The 22,808-nt window shown below is 35.1% G+C and overlaps 4 protein-coding genes across 6 annotated transcripts; 2 read left to right on the top strand and 2 right to left on the bottom strand.

Annotated features, from left to right (window-relative positions):
* Window positions 1-26: 26 nt before the first annotated feature.
* LOC18597618 (O-fucosyltransferase 19-like) lies at window positions 27-3,765 on the bottom strand. Its single transcript, XM_018121401.2, has 8 exons — window positions 2,856-3,765; window positions 2,239-2,311; window positions 2,069-2,139; window positions 1,891-1,979; window positions 1,674-1,806; window positions 1,350-1,582; window positions 797-1,273; window positions 27-701 (listed from the first exon to the last, which is right to left on the bottom strand). Exons 1-8 carry the CDS (start codon window positions 3,462-3,464, stop codon window positions 452-454), a joined length of 1,935 nt encoding a protein of 644 aa, XP_017976890.2. The 5' UTR covers window positions 3,465-3,765; the 3' UTR covers window positions 27-451.
* A 6,559-nt stretch (window positions 3,766-10,324) lies between these two features.
* LOC18597617 (chaperone protein dnaJ-like protein) lies at window positions 10,325-13,578 on the bottom strand. Its single transcript, XM_007026756.3, is given in 8 exon segments — window positions 10,325-10,528; window positions 10,530-10,865; window positions 11,272-11,397; window positions 11,792-11,933; window positions 12,175-12,506; window positions 12,766-12,832; window positions 13,087-13,287; window positions 13,408-13,578. Coding segments are annotated over 8 exon segments (1,266 nt in total). The 5' UTR covers window positions 13,430-13,578; the 3' UTR covers window positions 10,325-10,488.
* Window positions 13,579-14,480: 902 nt separating this feature from the next.
* LOC18597616 (large ribosomal subunit protein eL33y) lies at window positions 14,481-15,790 on the top strand. The gene is made up of 5 exons (XM_007026755.3): window positions 14,481-14,603; window positions 14,690-14,725; window positions 14,819-15,047; window positions 15,151-15,193; window positions 15,605-15,790. The coding sequence occupies exons 1-4, from the start codon at window positions 14,572-14,574 to the stop codon at window positions 15,190-15,192; spliced, it is 339 nt and encodes a 112-aa protein (XP_007026817.1). The 5' UTR covers window positions 14,481-14,571; the 3' UTR covers window position 15,193; window positions 15,605-15,790.
* A 1,572-nt stretch (window positions 15,791-17,362) lies between these two features.
* Window positions 17,363-22,693, top strand: LOC18597615 (Neutral/alkaline non-lysosomal ceramidase). 3 transcript variants are annotated; one of them, XM_018121694.2, is made up of 11 exons: window positions 17,363-17,817; window positions 18,067-18,090; window positions 18,254-18,613; window positions 18,740-18,948; window positions 19,277-19,633; window positions 20,081-20,345; window positions 20,462-20,732; window positions 20,835-20,960; window positions 21,384-21,447; window positions 21,686-21,855; window positions 21,992-22,693. In XM_018121694.2, exons 3-11 carry the CDS (start codon window positions 18,273-18,275, stop codon window positions 22,556-22,558), a joined length of 2,370 nt encoding a protein of 789 aa, XP_017977183.1. In that variant the 5' UTR covers window positions 17,363-17,817; window positions 18,067-18,090; window positions 18,254-18,272; the 3' UTR covers window positions 22,559-22,693. The 3 variants fall into 3 exon arrangements, with proteins under 3 accessions (XP_017977183.1, XP_088662422.1, XP_017977181.1); XM_088806296.1 differs by having other exon boundaries at window positions 17,918-18,090; window positions 18,259-18,613; XM_018121692.2 differs by having other exon boundaries at window positions 17,918-18,090.
* Window positions 22,694-22,808: the final 115 nt, after the last annotated feature.

Raw genomic sequence — 22,808 nt, 5'->3', positions numbered from 1 at the left:
TAAAGCTGAGACTAAGATATGGTATCTGCTCGGAACATTTGGGAAACAAATCTCCATTATATACTATTTCAGATGTTGCATCTGACTTTGTAAAAGGCTAATTTGGCAAACGATTTTTACAACCAAATTATTGAAAAAATAATGAATAAATCAAATACTGTGGTTCCACTTTGACATATATGGGTGTGCACCTGTATGACTAAACTGATTTGCCTCAGAATTATACATCGTCTCTGCTTCCCTAAGTTGCTGGTTATGTCCTCTAACAAAACTGGAACTGGTACTGTGTAATTCAACCGACATCAAACCACGTGAGCAATCTCAAACCATATGATATCTCAGCCCTGTTGGTGGCTGCTGCAAGTGTCCTAATAGGAGAAAGCACCTTAATTCAAGAAACCCTATCAGCCATCCTGCAAAAGGCAGTGTATAATTCAACCGACAAAAGCCACTATCTTCGAACTGAATTCAAGTTCTTGTCGAACTTCAGGCTGATAATTTGCTGCTCCCGAGATCTGTTACAGATGCACCCAGGAAGGGGATTTGCATAAAAATTCTCCTCCAGTCGTGGTGACTCTCCTGGCCTTCTTAGGTACGGTGCTCCAAGCCTGTCAGAGTGTAAACTCTTTACTTCCGAAGAAAACTGTTCCCAAGATATTACACCCCCATCCAGCTGATCAATGAGTCTGACAAAATTTACTCTGAAATGAAAGATATAATATCAGTACAAAAGTCTTGATAAACCCATTTCAAGAAAGAAATTTTGCATGTATCTAATACCCTAAAATGAACTGACCTGTCAGGGTTGATGGTCTTTCGAAATCCTTCAAACCGTCTGTGCCCCTGTACTGCTTTAGCCATATTCCCATCATAGGTATAAACAAATACATCACTTTCAAGTGCCACAATATAATCCAAGGCAGCAAGGCGATTCTGATATGGCTTCAACAGCTCCAACTCTTCTTCAGTTGCCAAAGTAGAATGAGTGAAGACATTTGGATACTCTGCACGGAAAGCTGCCATGCTATTTTGGCCATAAATCTCTCCTGCAACAATGTAGATAGGGGTGCTGGAAGGGTAACCCATCGCCTTGAGGAACATGGCTGCCTCTCTAGGGGTCATTGGACATCCGCCTTTAAGTCGCTGTTCTACACCATCTATCTCTTTCACCTTCCAGTGTTCAACGTTGTATCTCATAACCGTGAGTTCAGAAGCCTCTTCTACCGTAAGGTTATGGATGCAGCCCGTGAATGCAAGCATATCCTTCTCATACCTGCAGTTAAGTTTGGCCTATTTGGCTCAGAGACTTCATAAGGAAAAATACTACAAAATGCTAGCAATGATGGTACCTTAAGTGTAAAGCAATGTATGGCTCATTATTGTTCTTTAGTCTATCAACCAAAGTCCTGCCAAGATCCTCTATCTCTTTTGTATACCGGAGAGCCTCATAATTCGCACGGCACCTAAGCCTTTGAATGGAGGGTGCAAGGCCATTATTAGCAAGCCGTGAATCACTGTGCGTGAACTTGATCACCTTATGCCGCTTTAGTAGTGGGAGCACCTCTCTTCTATAGTAACTAGCCTGCAAATGAAGTATCTAAGACACCATTCCAGTAACACAAAACCAAATGAAATATGATCATGCCTTTGACAAATTCCAATCCTTTCCATACCCTTGACCAGGAAACAGGGGCCTTTGCAAGGGGCTTTATCCCTGAGTACTTAACGGGTAGATACTCAACAATCTCAATATCATCTTTTAGTACATTGATGAAGTGCCTCCAGTCAAAAATGTCCTTAAAATCACTGTTAAACGTATTTAAAAAGTTAACATTTTCAAATTTAGAAAGATCAAAACTGATATTAAACAACTAAAGTGATTAATATTACCTCAGGTCCGTCCAGAATGACTCATGGTCAAGAGAAGGAAGAACCAGGGTGGCATTCATTATCTTGGCAACAGCAACCATATCACATATCTGTAAGTCAATGAAGCCAACAGATGAGCTTAGAAATCAAAGGCCTACCCAAGTCTAGGAAAATCAAAGTTGTCAAGAATCAAACTTACTCCTGTTCTCATTTGATTCAGTCCACCATTGGCATGAACGATAATATAACCATTGGTCTTTGATCCAGTCCCTGAAATTAGTCCCGATTGTTAATAAAAATCACATACGAATCTCTTCATTTGTTTCTGGATGAAGGTGCTTAACAAGTTGAGAAAGGAACAAGACATACTTATTCGATTCTTAGGTCGGGATATACATTGCTGATAATTGTCACTGTTTGGTTTCATCCAAATTTCTGGGGTCTGCAGATAAGGCAAGTAGAATTCAACACGTCAGTTTAAGGACCAAAAGGATATATAAAATCCAAAACCAAAAGAATAAAGCAACGGATTTACTACTTTTTATTACTATTACACCAACCAAAAAAGGTAAGAATTTTCTTACAAGATAGATATAGAATTCCCATTGATAGGAAGTCAAAGAGAAACTGCACATAATGTTCATGTGAATGCAGAAGGAAAAGCCATCAACAGAGCATGACACCCAACTAAACAAAACATGATAAAGCAACCCAAAAAAAAAAAAAAACAGTGAAAATTCGGCTGTCTGGTCAGAGCCACCACCCTCGAGAAAATTCAATGCACTGGTTGTGACCCACTATTTTCTTGTGAGTCAAAAGAAGAAAAAAAAACCATCACTCCATTTCATCAACCATTCAAATTTCAACACGCAAAAAAAGAAAGAAATAAAATACCAAGAACAAGATAACGTATTTCTTTTCTTGGCAAAAAATAACCCAAAAAAAAAAGTAAAAATAGTGAAGAAGAAGAAGAAAAGGAAACTTACAGAGACCCTTTCAAGAACGCGTTTGGGCATGGAGTGTTCGGTTTCAGGTTCGGTGTGGGTCTCGGCGACAACGCGTTGTGCCAAGGACCAATCCTCTTTAATCGTCTGCAAGATCAAGGGTCCTTTTTCTCCTTTCAATTTGCCGTTATCCTCGACGTGACTACTAAGAAGCGAGACCTTTAAAAAAAAGGAAACAACCGCCATCAACAACAGGACCCCGAGGACCTTACGGCCCACGTTCCTGCCGGATCTCAAACTCTGAGCCATATTAACCGCCCCATGACACGTGTTGTCAACCCAGATGAACCACTCATCGGGCACCCAAGAGAACAACAACTTCCTTCGAAGCAGCAGGTACCTGATCACGGGGTGGTTTTGGTGGTGGTGCTGCTGCGAGTAATGGGACCCGCATGAACAGGAGGGAATGTAACCGTTGGGGTTGTCGGCTTCCTCATCGTCAGAGGCGAGGGCGTAATAGTCCGAACCAGATGATATATTGTTGCTGTCGGACTCCGCTCCTAGAAGATCCCCCACGCGTCTCCTTGCAGTGGTGGGTCCCCCTTGTATCGGGCTCCCGTTTGCCGAGTTGTTTGCACCTCCCGACGACATCCTATCGCCGGAAGTTTTAAAAAAAAAAGCACACAGAAAATAAATAAGAAGAAAGAAACAACTCGGACTGAAAGGAAAAAGAAGGAAACAAAAGACAGAGAGAAAGAGAGCGAGGGGGAGGAAAAGGAGGGAAGGGAGAGTTTCCGCAATGCTCGGTAGAACCAGAGGTGCGAAAGGTTTCTTCTTCTTTTATATATAGACTTTTACGCTTTTGGCTTTTTCCTGCCCTTTCCCTCTCTCTAGAAAGCATGACGATTGCCCATTGGGAGGCGGAATGAGGGACGGACATAGGCATTGGACATGTTCGGTTTTTATTTCTAATCATTGTTACGTTGAATTTGCCTGGTTGAATTTACCAAAGTATCCTCCTTTTTAATAATTTTTAGTAAGATTTTTATTTTCCAGCAATTAAATAAATATCCTTTTTTTTTAACTACTTACCATTAGAAGAAGTCAAATCTTTGAATTACTAAAATAATTTCAATTTCATACCAAAGTAAACAAAATTTTTAAGAGGTTTACTTCCCTTAATTAACAATTATTCTCTTTTTTTCTTTTTTTGGTCTAATTTTTCTTTTTTAAGAAACTTTTTTATGTTGTAAATTTTATTTATGATTTTTTATTTTTACATATAAAAAATATTAAATTTCAAAACATTGTAATTTTTTAAAAAAAATTAATATATTAATTTTCGTAAAAATCGAAAAGTGACAAATATTTAGGAACAGGTTGAAGTATGAATGCGATACGAACTCATTAGGTAGTTAATTATATATATTATGTTTTTCTAACAAAATTATTTCATTTGCCTAACAATAGAAATTTTCAAAATTTTTTTTCCTTTTGAAATAGAGAAAGTTTGCCAATATTTTAATCCTCAAGTAAATAGAAAGAGCAAGAAAAAATAATTGATGAAATTAATGGTAGAAATTAAATAAACCCAAAAGAAATGATGAAACACTTTTAAGCCAAGCTATTCCCAAAAAAGGAACATGCATATAAGGAAAAGATACTGATAATAATATTTTGCTTTGACAACAAATTTAGCATCACTTTGTAAAGGTAGAGTGACCTTCACTAAAGTTTGTAAAGGAAAACAGAGCATGTAATTCATTTAAAATGTTTGCATATTCTTCTATCTTTAAATTTTTTTATTATTTTTATAAAAATTAAGATAAAAATATTTACTTTAATATTTTTAAATTAAAATTTAATTTTTATAATATAAATATTAAAAAAAGAAAAATAATTTTATTTTGGCATATCTCAAAAAATATATATAAACAAAGAAAAAGGGTCGAAAAAATATACATTACTGCGTAACTTCTTTCTTTTTTCTTTTTTGTCACATGGAACGTAAATTTTTTTTATTTTCTCTTTCTTTTTAATCAAATTCATATAACACGTAAAATCAAACACAAAATTTAAAAATATCTTTCTCAAATAAATAAACAAATATATATAAATAGTTTAAAAAAAAGAGAAACTATAGAGTGAATGGCATTTGATGATATAATCGAGTAATTATGAATGCTTTTGAATTTTGGACACCATGTGCATGATCTCATTTAGTGCCACAACCATGTTCAAAGCATAGAATTACATTCTTGTTGAATCTCTAAGCAACAACATAATTTTCTGTCAAATTATTATGAACCCATGATTTAATTCGATGAATTAAATCCAAAAACAAAAAACAAAAGCTTAATTCATAAATGTGAACAAATAAATTAACTTTTCTTTCACACTATCTATATTGGGTGTAAACCTAATGAAAAGAAGTAATCCCAAATTAACAAGCAAAACCAAAACTCCCCCATGTGAAAAGGCAGAGACAGTGACAGAGACAGACAGGGGATTTGGATGGTGACTCTGTCTTGTCTTTTAGCTTAAAACAGACAAAGCAAAGCCAACAGTTAATCCCCCATCTACCTTTTCTTGTTAATCCCCATCAAGACCTATTTGTTTTTTTTTTTTTGTTACCTTGTTGTAGTCAAGTATTCATATGCTAAACCTGTTTGGTGAGTGTTCCTGCTCAAATAAACCTTTATCAATTTAAAATAATTAAAAACTCTTAAGTATTTGAACATTAAGTTAGTATTTTGTTAAATAATAAAAAAATTCACTGAATTATACCGATTTACGTAATTGAATTATTATATTTTTATTGTATCATAACAAATCTTTAAAATGATTATATAATGTGTGGATGTGAAAATAAAACGTATTATGTTGTAAATTTAATGAAAGTATAGAAACTCAATTGTATAAACTGATTTAGTTAAACAATTTTTTTATTATTTAAGTTTTAAATTTTTATATTCGTGTGAATCTTTTCAAATTTTGTGATTATTTATCTCGTTTTCGGATGCAAGATTGAGCTTAATTAAAAGAAGAAAACAAGCTAAAAACTCAAAACACCTTGACAATATAAGCATATTGGGACATGAACCATAGATGCAATTATCTTCTAATTTTGGGAAAAAATCTTCTTATATATATAATATTATGAAATAATTACCTATTATATCATTAAAAGATCATTTCATTTACATTATGTTTTTAATATTATTTTATAAATACTTTTAAATGATGAACTCTCACATTATATTTTTTCATAATATTTATAAATCAATGATAAATAAAATGAAATGGATCTTATTTCAATCTCGAATCACTTAAAAAATTTTTTACTCTTGAATTGTACAGTCTTAAAAAATTATTTAATTTAAAATAAAATATAAAATTTTAATTGAATGTAATAAAAAATTAAATTTTTTTTAATTTTTTTAAAAAATCATGTCTTTATTTTATAAATATCAGAAACACTCTTTAATATTTTTTCTTTTTTATTAAAAAAGTAATAATTTGAAGTGTAATTTGGGAACTCGGGGTTACAGTTTCCGTACCAAAATTGTCAACAAAAGTAAATCAGAACGTTCCTCGATCGTCTCATTCTGAATTTCGTAATATCCAAAAACCCATCAATTTGTTCTCCAAATATCCACTTTTAAACCTGGGAAAAAAGACACGTGGCGGCCTTTCCACCCTTTATGTCTCCCATAGTACAAATCTCTCTTCGGCGCCCTGATTGCGTTTGATTTATTCCAACCGTTTAGCTATGATTAGATGCATATAGAGTTTACGATGAAATAATGAAACCAATCCCCACCGATGCTGGCATTGGTTGGCTCGGGGACGATGATGCAAAGTTTGTGATCAGGAAGGCACTCAGGTTGTTAGGCAAGATAAGTTATGATAGGTTGCGATGTATGTGATCTAACCAAAAATGGTGCGGTGGCAATCAAGCGAGGGACAGACAACACAATTTTCTTTTCAACGCGGCGAAAATCCACAGGTAGGGTGGAAAGCTCGCATGTCGTCTCATGACTGTCCAATGGAATTTATTACAACTATTATTTTCTTATATTATAATAATTAATCATTTTCTTGATTCCATTAATTAAAAGTTGTATTAAGTGAGATATTGAAAAATGAAAATTCCATTTAATTATTTAAAATGATGTCACGTTTTAGTTTTAGTTTATATTTTTGTGTTTAAAAATTAAAATAAATAGATATACCAAACGTGCTAATCTAGTCATTCATTTATAAAATTTATTTTTAATGGTTTAAATGACAATTTGTATGTAATCGGAATAAATTTCGATTTGTATCGACATCATTTTTATTTAATAAGTATGAACTCTTATTTTTAAATAAAAAAAGATTTCGGTCTATTGTATTTGTGATAAATTATTATTTAATGTAGGACAATGGACACAATATCCATTATTCAATTAAAAAGAATTGTTCAAACTAATTTATTTATATAAAAAAAAAAACTTAGTCAATAAATTCATACGTAAGTATTATCAGAGAGAGATTGAGCTCCAATGGGGTTCACCTTCAAGCGAAAAGTGGTGACAAAAACTCAGTGAGTTGAATGCTTCACTGCTATAAGAAGTCAATGAGTCAAGTGAAAACTCAGTTTTCATCAGGTTGATGGTTTCAAACCAATTAGTTCCCTTAGCTTCCAACAAATTCGTTTTCATTTCTTAGAAACAACAGCTTGAAAACATAGAAAGCAACTATTAAATCTGTTAATCCAAAATGTACGTTAGAGTAGAAAAATGGGATCGAACGAGTTGGTCAAGTCAATGTAAAATTACAAAAAAAAAAAAATAGAAAAAGAAAAATTTTATATTCTATATTATTAACAGTATAGTAATGTAACTGTATCATTAAATTTATACAACAGTATCATAATCTAACTTTATTATTAAATCTGTATCACAGTATTATAATTTAACGACATCATTAAATTATATAATTATCTTAAAAAAAATAAGTTTAGAATAGAGATCATGGTTGGCACAAGGATTTTGAAACCGACCCAAAATCCAGTACTAAGAGAAATAAAGTTTGAAGGGTCCACACGCATCGCAACTAACCCAAAAACAACTAGAAAGTGTGGGAATTTGCCAGAAAATCACGTAGAAACTGGAAAACAAGACAATGGGACTCCACTCTCACATGTCAAAGTTTTCTAGCCTTCGAAAGCAAGGTGTGGGGGGGTGATGGAGGACTTGGAAGGTGGAAAAGTCTTCCCTTTGCAGTGGACCAAAGGGAATCTGGTTTATGATGGGAATTGGGAAAAGAGGCGTTAGGTAGGTGGATGCATAGACAATTTGTTCAGTGCATGTGTACCGGCCAAAGGGGCCACGATCGATCAGGTTTCATTCCACCGTCGTACTACCAAAAACCTTAACGTCTCATATCATTCTGTTTTGTAATAATATAATATAATGGTAATAAATGGGGAGAACAGTTTGTGGTTGGGACATTGTTGTGCCTAGGGATGTCAACGAGTATCCTATTATAGGGTACCCGTAAATACTTTATTCGGTTACACAAAATTAAGGTATTTCATAAAAAAGTTTGCGTAGTGATTTCACTATCTGAATCGAATTTGGATAGGATTCGAGTACCACTAATTGGATACCCGTTACCTTAACTCAATTAATATTTTATTATTATTTTAATAATTAAATTAAAATTTTACAATTTTCATTAACTTTACAAGTAAATTTTTTTGTTAAAAATTAACAAATATATGAAAAGTATGATTACTCTAGTTATTAATATGATAACATTAATATATTTAAATTAAAAAATTAGTAGATTGTTAATTATATTTAAATAATTTGAATATTATATCATATGATAAAAAATATAATTACTATTATATATGTACTTTTAACATACATATATTTACTTTTTATTTTGTGTTAACATTACAAAAATTATAACTTATAAATTATTAATTATAATATATATATCATTATTTATATAATCTTATAATATATATACTTAAAGAAAGCTTTTGAGATTAGAATAGTTTTAGAACCTAAATGTTTTTTTTTAATTTCATCAAATTAAGAACAAATCTTTATAATTAATTAAATTAATTTATGAAACTATTATTATTAATTAACTTGTAATGTCTTTTAATATATATAGTTTATATATTGTGTTAATTTATAAAAAATATAATTATTATTTTATATATTAAAATATTTTTTATGTATGCGTGTGTATATATATATGTACTTTAAATATAAATATATTTACTTTTTATTTTGTATTAACATTATAAAAATCATAACTCATAAAATTATTAATTACAGTATATATACATTTGTTTATATAAACTTATAACATATAAATCTAAAGAGAAGTTATGAGATTAGAAAAGTTAATTGAGTAATTGAGTATCTATGAAAAAAGATTTTTAATAATTTTTTATTTAATAGAGTATTTAAACAAGTTAGGGTAATTATAAGATAATAGGAATATATTAAGATTAAAGTTAGAATAATAATTTTTAAATTATTCAAATAATTAATAAAATTAAGATAATTAATTTTTAATAAAATTAAAATTTAAATACCTCGAAATTATAAGATATTCGGTTTCGTTGACATCCTTAACTGTGTCGGTGATTGCGTCTCACCCATAAAATAGAGGCACTCATTGTTTCAATCTTTCTCTTGCCTTGGTCCAACGGAGAAGGGAAAAAGGAAAAATAAGTTTAAAATAGGTTTGGGCTTTCTCGACCATTGATTTCCCCTTGCCTTGGTCCAAAGAAGGGAAAAAAGAAAATGGAATCTTGCGGACTAGAGGAAAACGCTCTAGCACTTTTGGGGTCAACTGAGAAAAACAGTTGACGTGGCGCAGAAGTTTCCATGCAATGTGCCACGGTTTCGGAGTTTCAGAGACGCATCGATTATTTACTAGAACAAGATTAATGTTTATATCATCTTAATTTGTGAGACGGTTTTTATAAAATAAAACCGATTAAGTATTTTAGTGTTTACACTATTTTTCACTTATGAGATTTTTTTTATAAATTAAAATAATAAAATATATATTTTATAGATTGATGTGGACCGTGATATATAGTACGTTCAAATATGTTTTAAGTTATAACGGATACAACCCCCTTGCATCTTCTGGTATGGAGTTACGTAAGCATTGATCATGCCTCTCACGCCTAACAAAATGCTTGCATGCGCTTTTCAGATTGCATCATGCATGATTTGCTATGAAACCATCCGGATTCTTGATGCATGCATTACCATTTGACTTCGAGCTTTTCCTTTAATCTCTAAGTAAAAGGCTTCAGGCATGAATGCCTTTGCAAATAAGTAATCTCCCAATACAAAAAGAATGGGGAACTCTCCATCAGTCATCAAGTCATTCAACACTCTGCCTAAATGAAATATAAGGCTCGAACTAATACAAGAAAAAAGTAGTTAAAGAACAGTTGCATAGCAAAGAAAAAGCACAAACTGTCATGAATGCAAGAATAATTATTATTGTCACATGTAAATTGCACACTCCAATCTCTTCAATACATGAAACCAACTGATTTATATTGATGCACACGAAAAATCACAAATATCAGCAGCATAAAATTGAGAAACAATCTCTTTATGTTGAGAATTGCACAGTTACAACTTCAACCATTCCAGGCATGGACACAAGCCCCAGCAAAACCTAGCAGGATAGTAGTCCTTCAAGTAAACGTCCCGGCTAAACCCAACAATGTAGAAACTGAAAGATTGACGATGATGAGACATGGTGACACGTGTCACTGGCACCACTGAGATAGTATGCCTCTCGCATATGACTCTGGCTGTAGGAGGTACAAAAGCCCTGTCTGCAATAACATCAGAAGAGAACTTGTTGAGGAAGAAAGAGTCGGCGAAAAAGGCTGGTGTGCACTGATGTGCCTGGGTGTTACACAACTGAACCCCTTTGGCCCTATGGAAAACCTCATCTGGAACCGATGCTGCTCCACTTGTTGCACTTACTTTTCGAGTTGAAAGTGTCTTCCTATCAATAAAAAGGATCATTCAAATAATTGAAGTAGCAGGAAGCACACACGTGCTTCTAAACACGCAAGTTCTGTATGTGCCTAGTATTGACATATGCAAACTAACAGGTTAGATCTGCCTCTCTGGTATTTTTAAAACAAAAAAGATATTCCTATGGAATTGTCCTTCCAAATTCATTGTAGAGAATACTGGTGATTAGCAATTGCTTTAGGTAACCATACTCAGCTGAGATGATTTGAAATGGAAGATTATATTGGAACGGCAAATTATGCCAATGGTCTAGTAATTAAATGATTTCACAGACCATAATCAGGAAAATAGCGCTCCTGATTGAATTTCAGCATTAGAAGTGATCTTCAACAGTAACTGCCAACTATATTGCCATCAAAGATTGGTATGCTTACCATTTAACAATGGCAATTTTGCATGTCAACAGAGACCCGCTTCCATGACATGTCTCACATTTTAGTAAGCCACGAGATGTGCAAGTTGCACAAGGAATCTTTCCCTTCCCATCACATCTTGTGCATCTGCAGAGACATAATCGTAGGTGGAAAAGGTGAATCATGTAAAAAACTCATCCCTCAACACTATATGTAAGGAAGAAACAACATTAAGAGATCAGTAACAAACCAACCACCAAATTATTGGCTACAACATAATCAACAGTTGATGTACCCCAGTAAACGAGAAGGGGGGGGAGGGGGTTGGACTTATAAGGGGTTCATTAGCCAAAGTTTTCAAATCTAGAACTCCCAGATAGCAGCTTAGGCATAATATTTACACACATATATAGTTAATTGAAATCATGCATAGATGTAAAGTATAGGCTCAACCACATTATTCATATATTGTAATGGGTAACCAACTATTTTGGATGATAATTTATGTTTTCTAGAATTAAATGAAGAAGAAACAGCTGACATGGTGTCTGATCCGTCTCTGTGAGCAATTAATCCCCTTCCATAGCAGGCAGGGCACTGGGACATCTGATTTTCCTTATAAAATCCACGTTCTTGGTCTGCATTGCATGTAGGACATGCAATATCTCCTCGTCCTGCACAACCTGCAGATTTTTTCTTATACATTAAGGCTAAGCACTAATGACCAGGAAGGTGGGAACCACGGATGACATGTGTGACTAAAAAAGAATGAAGCTTTAGTGAAGTGAGAAAGAGATATAAAAAGGAACTAAAGGGGAAAAAACAACAATTAAGAGCAGCAAATAAATTTGTGTTTAGACAAATTTCAGATGTAATTATTCTCCAATGTTAATCCCATAGAGTCAATCATTTCAGTAGCATTACCTGAACATTTCTCAACGGTCTCACTATGAGGAATCTTGATTCGTGTTTCTTTATAAGGCACAAAGAGAACAGGGAATTGTGATCTTAGATCCAATTCCCAAATACCAAGTTCAGGACTGTTATCCTTTCCATCAATTTTGCCACCAAGGTAAGGTTCTGTTTCTCTGACCACTTCCCTTTCTTCTAAGAAAGTTTCTAGAGTTCCCACATAAACATTGCAATCTTCAACTGCATTAATCTTCCATGTCCGAGCAGGACGACTCCCCCAACAGCATCGATGACCAATATGATCAATGAGCAACTCTCGTATCTCTACCTCATCCAATAATTGCCTACATATAGATCATTCATTTGAGATGTTACTACCTGATGTTTCAGCATTCACAATCGTTTTTCACTCAAGAAAATTTTATAAATTCCAACAACAAATTTCTCTAGGCCGTTTAATGTGCTCGACCACAAAGTAAATTCTAATTTGTTCAAACATAGGTGAGATTCAGTTAAGCTTCATATTATTAGCATGACATGCTGCTGTTATATGTCCTAATTCCAACATACAGCAAGAGAGTTCCGACTTTTATCCAGCCTTACCTCTGAAAATCATTGGAGTATGCGCCATAATCTGTTGTGTAAGTACCTTGATGAAGAACAACTTGCTCTGCGACATGCAATAGAACCAGTCAACTGTAAGAGTTCACAAAATCACAATTTAAACTGAAAACTCAATTTCAGCTAGTTAATTCAACAATCACAATCTGCTTGCATGCTCCAAAAAATAACAAATTGACAATTTAACGCCACTCAAATTCTCAACTTCATAACCAAAAAGTTCAAACCTTTCGACAAAAGAGCCTAAAATAATCAATACCCAGTTACTCAAAAAAACAAAGGAGCGGCTTTTAGGGGAGATACCGTTTGGATGGGGCTCCGGCGAGCTAATCAAAGGAGCATGAATGGAAGGCGGGTAATGACCAGAAAAAGAAGTCGCTGATCGAATCTCCTCGATGCTAACTTCGGTTCCCGCCAAGGAAGCTGTTGGAATCACCGACCCTGTTCTCCCAACGTACTGATACGAGCTCAACCTCTCGCTCTCTTCACTTTCGCTTCTTTTCTCTTCAAAACCCCAAAATTTAACGCAGGATCAGTCGACCATGATCATCATTATAAATATCTAAAATCGTGAATCAAAGACAAAACAAAAACCAAAAAGAAAAGAAACGAGAAATGAAGTACCTGAGAGAAGAGGCTGCTCCATGGCTTTCCGTTGGCAAACTTCAGTGCTAGAATGGTGTGGATACGCGAAGAAGTGAAGATTAATGGGGACAATTTCCTTAGCAAGGAAGGAAGCCGAAGAGCATCAAATCAAGGAAAAAAGGTCAAAATTTGTCGTAGTAGTAATCAAATGATGAGTTCGTCAGATAAATCCATTAAATGGGTCGGGTCCACGCGCTCTATTCGGAGTTCCGTTTTAGGACGTCCAAGTTTCCAATAATAGGATCTGTCGTAATAGAATATCTTACATTATTTGATATAATTAAATAAAATTATGATTTTTTAAATCAAATTTAAATTTTAAAATTTTTATTTGTCATGGATTTGGGTATGATTAAGTTAGTACCCATAAAATATTTATCACTTGAATTTGATTATAACTAACAAATTTAAATTTTAAATTATTTATAATTAATATAATATTTAAAACTTTAATTTATTCATTTATAATTTAATTTTACATTATAAATTAAATTTTCATTTAATATATTAAACTTTATTTTAATTGATTTTTTAAACTAAGTGTCTTTGTTGTGCTTTTATTACTTAGCTTAGGTTTTACTTAAGTGTTTTTACTTAAAAGTAAATTCAAAGGTTGGGAATATATATTTTTTAATTTATAATATATATAATTTAATTTTTTATGAGTCTTTTGAAATCGAGTAGTTAATGAGTTCAAACATTTAATGAGTAGTATTTAGAGTATTAAAATACAAATTCGAATAATATTCTTAAATTTTAATTAATTATTTATAAGATTCGAATATTTTTAAATTAATAAAATTCGAAATAAAATAACAAGATAATTTAAAATATAACGAATTCCCACCTTGATATCCCTATTCCAACATATTCTTCGCTTTTCGGGTCCAACAGGGTGAATATTTGGGTCAAATGGCCCAATAAAATGGACTCTCCAAGATCCACTGGTTAGCCCAAACGCCCACAAGAACATCCACGTCCATTGATCGCATGACCACCAAACAAAATTATACGCCCACTCACACCGTAACATATCCCTATCCTATATAAATTCCTCTTTTTCGCTCTTCCGAAAGTCTTTCGCTAGGGTTCTTGTTCTTTCGCAGACAAAGCGGCAGCGAAGGCCTCCTCGTAGAATCGAAAATGGTGAAAGGTCGCCAAGGAGAGCGCGTCAGGTCTTACTCTCTGAAACCTCAAATCTATTTTGCATCAATTTCGCCGAACTTCTTCTCATTTCATCTTGTATCTTTCTGTTTAATAGGCTCTATGTTCGTGGAACCATTCTGGGCTACAAGAGGTAGTTTTTTTTTTTTTTTTTGATGTTTGAGCTGGTAAGGGTGTGTTTGGATTGGTGTTTAAAAATGGGGTTTTGGGTGTGGTTTTGTTGAAGGTCGAAGTCGAACCAGTATCCGAACACGTCACTGATTCAGATCGAAGGAGTGAACTCGAAAGAGGAAGTAGGATGGTACTGCGGGAAGCGAATGGCGTACATTTACAAGGCGAAAGTGAAGAAGAATGGGTCTCATTATCGTTGCATTTGGGGTAAAGTAACAAGGGCTCATGGTAACAGTGGCATTGTTCGCGCCAAGTTCAAGTCTAACCTCCCTCCCAAATCCATGGTAAGTAAGCAATTGTAATCAGCTAAGTACTTATCAGCTTTTTTTTACTAGTTTTGTTTGGTTTTGGTCTTGCTGATTGGGGTTTCTTTTGTTCGTTGAATAGGGTGATAAAGTGAGAGTTTTCATGTATCCCAGCAACATTTAAGGTAATTTAAATGTTTCTTTTACTTCCTAAGTATTATAAGATTTAACAGTTTATACCATTTTATGTGTAGTCGAGAAATCATTCTACCATGTAAGCATTGCAGTCAAGTGATGCCCATTTCCGGATTTTTAAACTGTTTTGGATAGCTTCCTGTCTGTAGACGATGATTTCCTGGATTTCCCATGACTAAAGTAGTTTGGTTATGGGAAAATTGTGCAAAATTAAAGTTAAAATTTGTACTTCTGCTTGATCTTCGCATCTGATTAGCTCAATATCTTTTGCTTTGATGGATTTTTAGGATGAAAATCATTTAGTTTGAGTTTGGCTTATTTTTCCTTTTTTTGGTGTGCATTTTCCTATTAAAATTCATGTTTTGTTCCCATTCATTTTATTTATTTGTTTTGCCTTGCAGTGAGATGGTGTAGATGCTAGATAGGCTTTGCATGCGGATAGGCGGAGTCGGGAATGAATCTCATTTTAGAGTTAAATTTTGCTGCTTTGTATTTGAGAGCTATATTACCTAGCTTGCTTTTATTTCTATGGTGTTTTTTTGAAACTTTCCTTATTCCTTACGATAATGAATCATCATTAGTTCTTATATTGGAATCTTTGTTATTGGTACGATTATCAGTATCTGGTTCTTGAATGACAATCCATTTTTTGAAACATTAATATGTTGCTTCAGAGCTCTTGGTATTAGTTTCTTGTTATTATAGCTATTCAATTAAATGAATGTCGTAACTTTGATCTGGAGAGAGTGCTTTGAGTGTATTATTTCTGTTGTCAAGGAGAGTTCGAGCCCTTAACCAAAAGTTCAAGCATAAGGGAAGAAAATCGACAAAAAACCTAATGAATGGTTGCAGCTGTAGCAATTTTGATGTTTGTTAAGCCGTGAGGGGAATTCTATTACGTGCAAAATTTGTGCTTCGAGACTGCTAATGCTATAGAATCATTAAAAGAAAGATTGATATTTCTTCTAACGCATGAATTCTATTGCACTTTCGGGCCATGGGCCTTAAATATCATTCGCTATTGGATACGCATGAATCCATACGTAGTCTGTAGCCATAGTTGCCCTGAAAAGCCTCAAGACTATAGTGCTTAAGAGCACAATTGCAGTGAGTAGCGGCACTGGTTTTAAGGCTGATACCAGCCCAACTTGTATCAGGAACGAGGATGCAAAGGGTCTTTAATGTTCTCCAGGTTCTTATTTACATTTCTCAAGTAGGTTACCTACCCCAAGTCATTATCTCGATTTTAGCCCATAATCTTGCACAAACTTCGTAACCTTTTAATTTGTCTTGGACTTGTTGACCATGCATAAATATATCGAAGGTTTAATTCTTGTAGCAGTAATGGCCCTGATAGGGAGGCACAATATATAGTAGCAATTCTTGCATTCTTCTCCATTCTATAACTATGGCTTCTAAAGCAAAACCCGCGATTTCTATCAAACTTTTTGATAGACCAGGAAAGGAACAACGTAACTCTAGCAGAAGCTGGTTGTGATTTTGTTGATGCTCTCTTTCGTTCCCTCACCTTTCCTCTAGGAACCATTGCACGACCTGTTGGCAAACAGCAAAGCTTGCAGCCCGCAGTCATTGGTTGCTTGAATAACATGTACAACAGCGTGGAAAATCTTAGCTTTCAGACTGCTGCATGTAAGCGTATGATAGGGACCATAAAAGAGCCTTCTAAGTATATCATATGCAGATGCTGTTGAATAGGTTAAGCATCAAGGTCTATGATCTCTTGCTTTGAACAAAAAGACTTCATGCTGCTAAATTGGGTTCATTCTTCACCTTGATAAGAATTGGAATACCAGCAAAATGATACTAGCAGGTAGCAGATATTAACTGAATTGGAAGGCACTAATTTAGGTAAGATCATGTGATCCTAGTTTCAATCCATAACCACAAATTATGATCAATATTTGTCCTATTAGAGGTTTTGATATCATCCTGAAAAGGAAAAAAGGTTTTTCCTTCAGTGACCCTTCAAGTTTGCCACGATTTAAATGGGAAAGTTTGTTTTAACACGAGGAATGATGACAGTGTGGGAGTGATGGGGAGTAGTGGTTTTACTTCTTATATCTGTTATATGACCAATGCAGAGTGAAAGTTGGCGGCTAAGGTGGTTGGGAAGGGCCTATTGCTGCATTTAGTGTTGGGGCAGACCACTTCACGATCTCTATCAACCAAACCTAACCCAATTATCAGACGCACTTCCATGTTTTCACACTTTCACCAAAGCAAGAATTCTTTCATCTCTTTGGTAGTGGAGGCCGCAGAACCCTTTCTTAACAATCATAAGGTTAACCATGGGAGCATGCCCATCAACGCAATTAAAACCAATATCCGTTTTATTTGTTGGAGCAATAAAAAAGTAATCATATGTGATTGAACATCAGTTTTGAGATGGAATCCTGTAGTTTGATCATTTCAGAAGGGCATTGTAGAATTCTTTGATTTGTTAATTCATGACACCAAAAAGTACTGCCGTTTTGCAGCAGAGACGACGCGATTTAAGGTCCGGACAGGTAAGTTGCGCGCCCTTTTAAAACGGTACCTTTCAGGAATTAACCGTTCTGAATTGCTGGCCTGAACGAAGTCTCGCTCGAACAAGGTGCTTAGTTTGTGTTTTTTTTTTTGCTTTGCCAACACGATAATGCACAATGTTCAAATCTTTTGCAAATGTTCCAATTATCCTGCTGCTGTCTTTTCAGCTTGACCCCACACCAAAGAAGATTTAAGTGCTTTTTTCATCATCACTCTTCTTCTACTTCACTACATATATATCAGCTAAAACTTATTTCCACGTAGCAACTTCACTTTCAACTTGTTTTTCATTCCCTGTTCATTTCTTCTGTTGTAGCTCAAACACCGCTGCCGCCTGCAGGTACCCACTTCCCTTTTGTTCCTGTTTCTTTTTTTATCTTTGCCAGATTTCATATTTTGGAGAGAAAATTTTGATTATTTTCAACTGAGTTAAGGTCTAATTGGGACCCTTAATTGAATGAGGTTGAAATATACAGCTTACATTGTTTTTACTTTTCCTTCAGTGAAGAATGAAATAAAGCTATGAAGATGGTTTCTAAAGATTGTTGCTGCATGGAGAGGCCATCTATGGTTATTTGGTTCTCTTTCTTGTTGTTTCTATTACTGCAAATCGGAGGATCTTTATCAGCTTCCAACTGTTTGGTTGGCCTTGGAAGCTATGACATAACGGGGCCTGCTGCTGATGTTAATATGATGGGATATGCAAATATAGAACAAATTGCATCAGGAATTCATTTTAGATTACGTGCTCGGGCCTTTATCGTGGCTGAACCTCATGGGAACCGTGTAGTATTTGTGAATCTTGATGCCTGTATGGCCTCGCAAATTGTTACAATTAAAGTACTTGAGAGATTAAAAGCAAGGTACAGCCAATTTTGGTGCTGTTCATGAATTTTTTTTGTAGAAATTTGAACAAATTATGCAAGTATCTTTTAGGATTTTGCAGGATGTTTGCATATTTTGCTATGATAGTACTTTCCTTGTTTCAGGTATGGTGAGCTTTACACAGAGAAGAATGTTGCCTTTAGTGGCATTCATACGCATGCTGGCCCTGGGGGCTATCTCCAATATGTTGTGTATATTGTAACTTCTCTTGGATTTGTAAGACAGTCCTTTGATGTCATTGTTGATGGGATTGAGAAAAGCATTATACAAGCTCATGAAAATCTCCGTCCGAGTTCTATTTTGATAAATAAAGGTGAGAAAGTTTGCTCATAATCATTGCATATTTACTTTCTTTTATGCTGATATAAATGTTTAGGCTCACAATATCTGTTCGGTGGCAGCGTATTGCATATTTTTGTATTTGTCGATGCACTTGGCTTGTTCCTATGGCTTAATGAGTTTTCTTGAAAAAGTAAGATTTTGGGGCTAAAAGTCTAAACCTAACAGCTGAAAACTGAACAGATTGTGATCTAATTTTCATTCAAGGGGTATTCTGCTGTGCTATTTATGTTCAAACAGCATGCAATATGTTATTCCCATTTAAAAGTTGCATATATTGACATTTAATCATGGTGATACAGGGGAACTCTTGGATGCTGGTATAAATCGTAGTCCAAGCGCTTATCTGAATAATCCAGCAGATGAACGGAGTAAATATAAGTATAATGTTGATAAAGAAATGACACTGATAAAGTTTGTTGATGAAGAGTGGGGTCCCATAGGGAGCTTTAACTGGTTTGCAACCCATGGAACGTCTATGAGTCGTACAAACTCATTGATCAGTGGTGACAACAAAGGTGCTGCAGCACGGTTTATGGAAGACTGGTTTGAACAGACTGGTTTTATGACAGATTTTCGTAGCTGGCCTTTCAATAACTCTGCAACTGATGGAATCCCTCGTAGAGTTTCAAGCCTTGTCCCTAACCTTCATGATAAACGTAAGTGAATCCCTGCTTTTCAGTTTTTCAAAGAATTATTGTACATATTAAATGTAGGAAGCTGGTTCAAGTTAGCAATTATCCATCTTCTATAATGTGTCATTATGCTTACGAGGAAGGCAACAGGCATTAAGTCAAATTTGCAATGAGAACATGATAATGGAAAATAGTTTTCTGGATTGAACTTCTAACAAATTTTCATAATAAGACCAAATTCCATGTGCAAGTTCAGAGTTAGTTTCTTCTTTTGAAACATAGGTGCCACGTTTTACGTTGGTTGGCCTGATATATGTGTCTACCTAACTTCCATCCAGAACCAGGTAAATTGTTTGAGAACCACCAGCAGTAGGGATAGCAATTCTGCATGCTCAATGTTCTGGGCCAAGTACAACGGTGCATATAAACTGTTGTTGCTAACATGTAGGACCTGGACTCGATTCCAAACAGGTAATGAGCTGATAGAACTTGCTGCTTCATTCAAATCTTCTCAAGGACAGTCTGCTACAAGATTTCTGAGTGTTGCAAGACGGGTCAGGAATGCCTTAAGGCGGGCAGATAGACCCCAGTTTGTATCTGCATTCTGTCAATCAAATTGTGGTGATGTCAGTCCAAACACTCTCAGTGCATTTTGCAGAGACACTGGACTGCCTTGTGATTTCAATCACAGCACCTGCAATGGGAAGAATGAACAGTGCTATGGCCGGGGCCCAGGGTACACTATACACTTGTTACATATTCACTTTTACCCCATTTATCATTTTTTTCTTTGTACTTTTAGTTTATTCAAAGGTTGGATACTTATGGAACCACTTTAACGTTTACTGGCAGCTACCCTGATGAATTTAAGAGTACTGAGATTATTGGGAAAAGGCAATTCAGAAAAGCCGTGGAACTTTTTAATAAAGCGACTGAAAAGTTGAAAGGAAAGGTTGGGTATCAACATGCCTATCTGGATTTCTCTAACCTTGAGGTCTCAGTTCCTAAAATGGGAGGAGGGAGTGCGGTGGTGAAAACATGTCCTGCTGCTTTGGGATTTGCTTTTGCTGCAGGAACAACTGATGGGCCTGGAGCTTTTGATTTCACACAAGGAGATGATAAAGTAAGGGAGCTCTGCAGCTGACTTAACCCATTTTTTCATAATGCTCTTGAAGGATGAATAGCTAAATTTTTGCAATGATCTTATTATTGTGTTTCCTTTCAGGGGAATGCCTTTTGGAGATTGGTGAGGAACTTGCTGAAAACACCAAATCAAGAACAGATCAATTGTCAGAAACCTAAGCCTATTTTGCTTGATACTGGTGAAATGAAGCAACCATATGACTGGGCAGTAAGTGTTAATATTACTTCAGTTAAGGACTTAATGTATGTGGTGAAAAAGCTTTGGACCATTGAATGAATTTGTACTCTGTTTTCATGCCTGAATTCTCCACTTTGTATAGCATGTGGAGCCTCAATCTGCGGTCTGGAAAATGATAAACAAAGTGCTCTGTATCATATTTATGAGGCATTTGGTACTAATCTGGCACATCTGCTCATGTAACGAAATGTTTCTGCCTATTACATAAGGTGGTTGATTTTCATGAAACCTTGATTTCAAAGCTGTTCATGAAGATAAATGAGTGTATTTAGATGAATGATAAAAGTATTTTTGGTTAAATCCTAGGGACAAGAATTTGCAAATCTTTAACCAGCAGAGCATTTCCACAGATATGAATTAATGTTTGTCCTCTTATAAAAAAAACTCATGCAGCCCTCAATACTTCCAGTTCAAATTTTGCGGATAGGCCAACTTGTCATTCTCAGTGTACCTGCAGGTAGAAGCAATCTTTTTTTATTTTTCTGGTATTTTTTTTCCTTTTAAAGGTTTCTGCTGTTCTTACCATCCAAGTTTAAATGGTGTTTTGTACTTTAAAGAGAGAATTTTACCTTCCTCGTGTTTTTAATTAGTTCATAACTATGATATACCTGTCAAATTACATGTAATTATCTTAAATAATGGGCTGTTTCCTGCTGCATGTTGTACTATTTTTCTAATGTTAGCGTTTCTTGCAGAATTCACAACCATGGCTGGCAGGCGCCTTCGAGATGCTGTTAAGACAGTGCTTACTTCCGGAAGCAATAGACAATTTGACAGCAATGTCCATATTGTCATTGCAGGGCTGACAAATACTTATTCCCAATATGTTACCACCTTTGAGGAGTATGAGGTGCAGAGATATGAGGTTAGTATTATGCCATTTCTCATTTTCTATTATTTTGATGGCAGTCCTTTGTAGATCTTCTTGTTGATGGTGCATCTTTGTTACAGATTCTTATTTGAGTTTTTTTCCTCTTTTTTTTTTTTTTTTTTTCTGTCAGGGAGCCTCCACTTTGTACGGTCCACACACGCTTAATGCCTATATACAGGAGTTCAAGAAACTAGCAACAGCTCTTATCAGTGGTGCATCTGTTGAACCAGGTCCACAGCCACCAGATCTTCTTGACAAGCAGATTAGCTTACTACCACCGGTTGTCCTGGATGCAACCCCTCCTCTTGTGAATTTCGGGGATGTTAAGGATGATGTCCCTTTTAATACCACCTTCAAGCAGGGTGATATTGTCTCAGTCACCTTCTGGTCTGCTTGCCCTAGGAATGACCTCATGACTGAGGGCACATTTGCATTGGTTCAATACCTTCAAGATCACAAGACGTGGATCCCAGCATATGACGATGATGATTTTTGCTTGCGGTTCAAGTGGTCCAGGCCTGCAAAACTAAGTCCTCAGAGTTATGCAACCATAGAATGGTGGATCCCAGAATCAGTTGTCTCAGGTGTTTACAGGATAAGACATTTTGGTGCTTCGAAATCACTCCTTGGCTCAGTTCGCCATTTTGCAGGTTCTTCAAGTGCCTTCGTAGTGGAAAAGCCAGCAGAAATATCGTAAAGTTCATGAATATAAGTGATTCAATTATTATAAGAATACATAAATTAGTTATTTCTCCTGAACAAGTACACTGTCACATAGACTACAGCTTTGCATCACACTGTCAGAGATGGAAATGAAAGAACTGTTCAGTTATATTTATATCACACAGCCAGAAATGTAACACACCAATTCTTGGGAATATGCATCATTCCAGGTATTTCTTTGCTGTTACTAGATTCCCAGTAATGCAGTTTTATCATGGTTGTGA

The sequence above is a fragment of the Theobroma cacao genome, chromosome 5 (assembly GCF_053813885.1).
Source record: "Theobroma cacao isolate CCN51 chromosome 5, ASM5381388v1, whole genome shotgun sequence".
Taxonomy (NCBI): Eukaryota; Viridiplantae; Streptophyta; class Magnoliopsida; order Malvales; family Malvaceae; genus Theobroma; species Theobroma cacao.
This window is presented reverse-complemented; position numbering and strand designations above follow the sequence as displayed.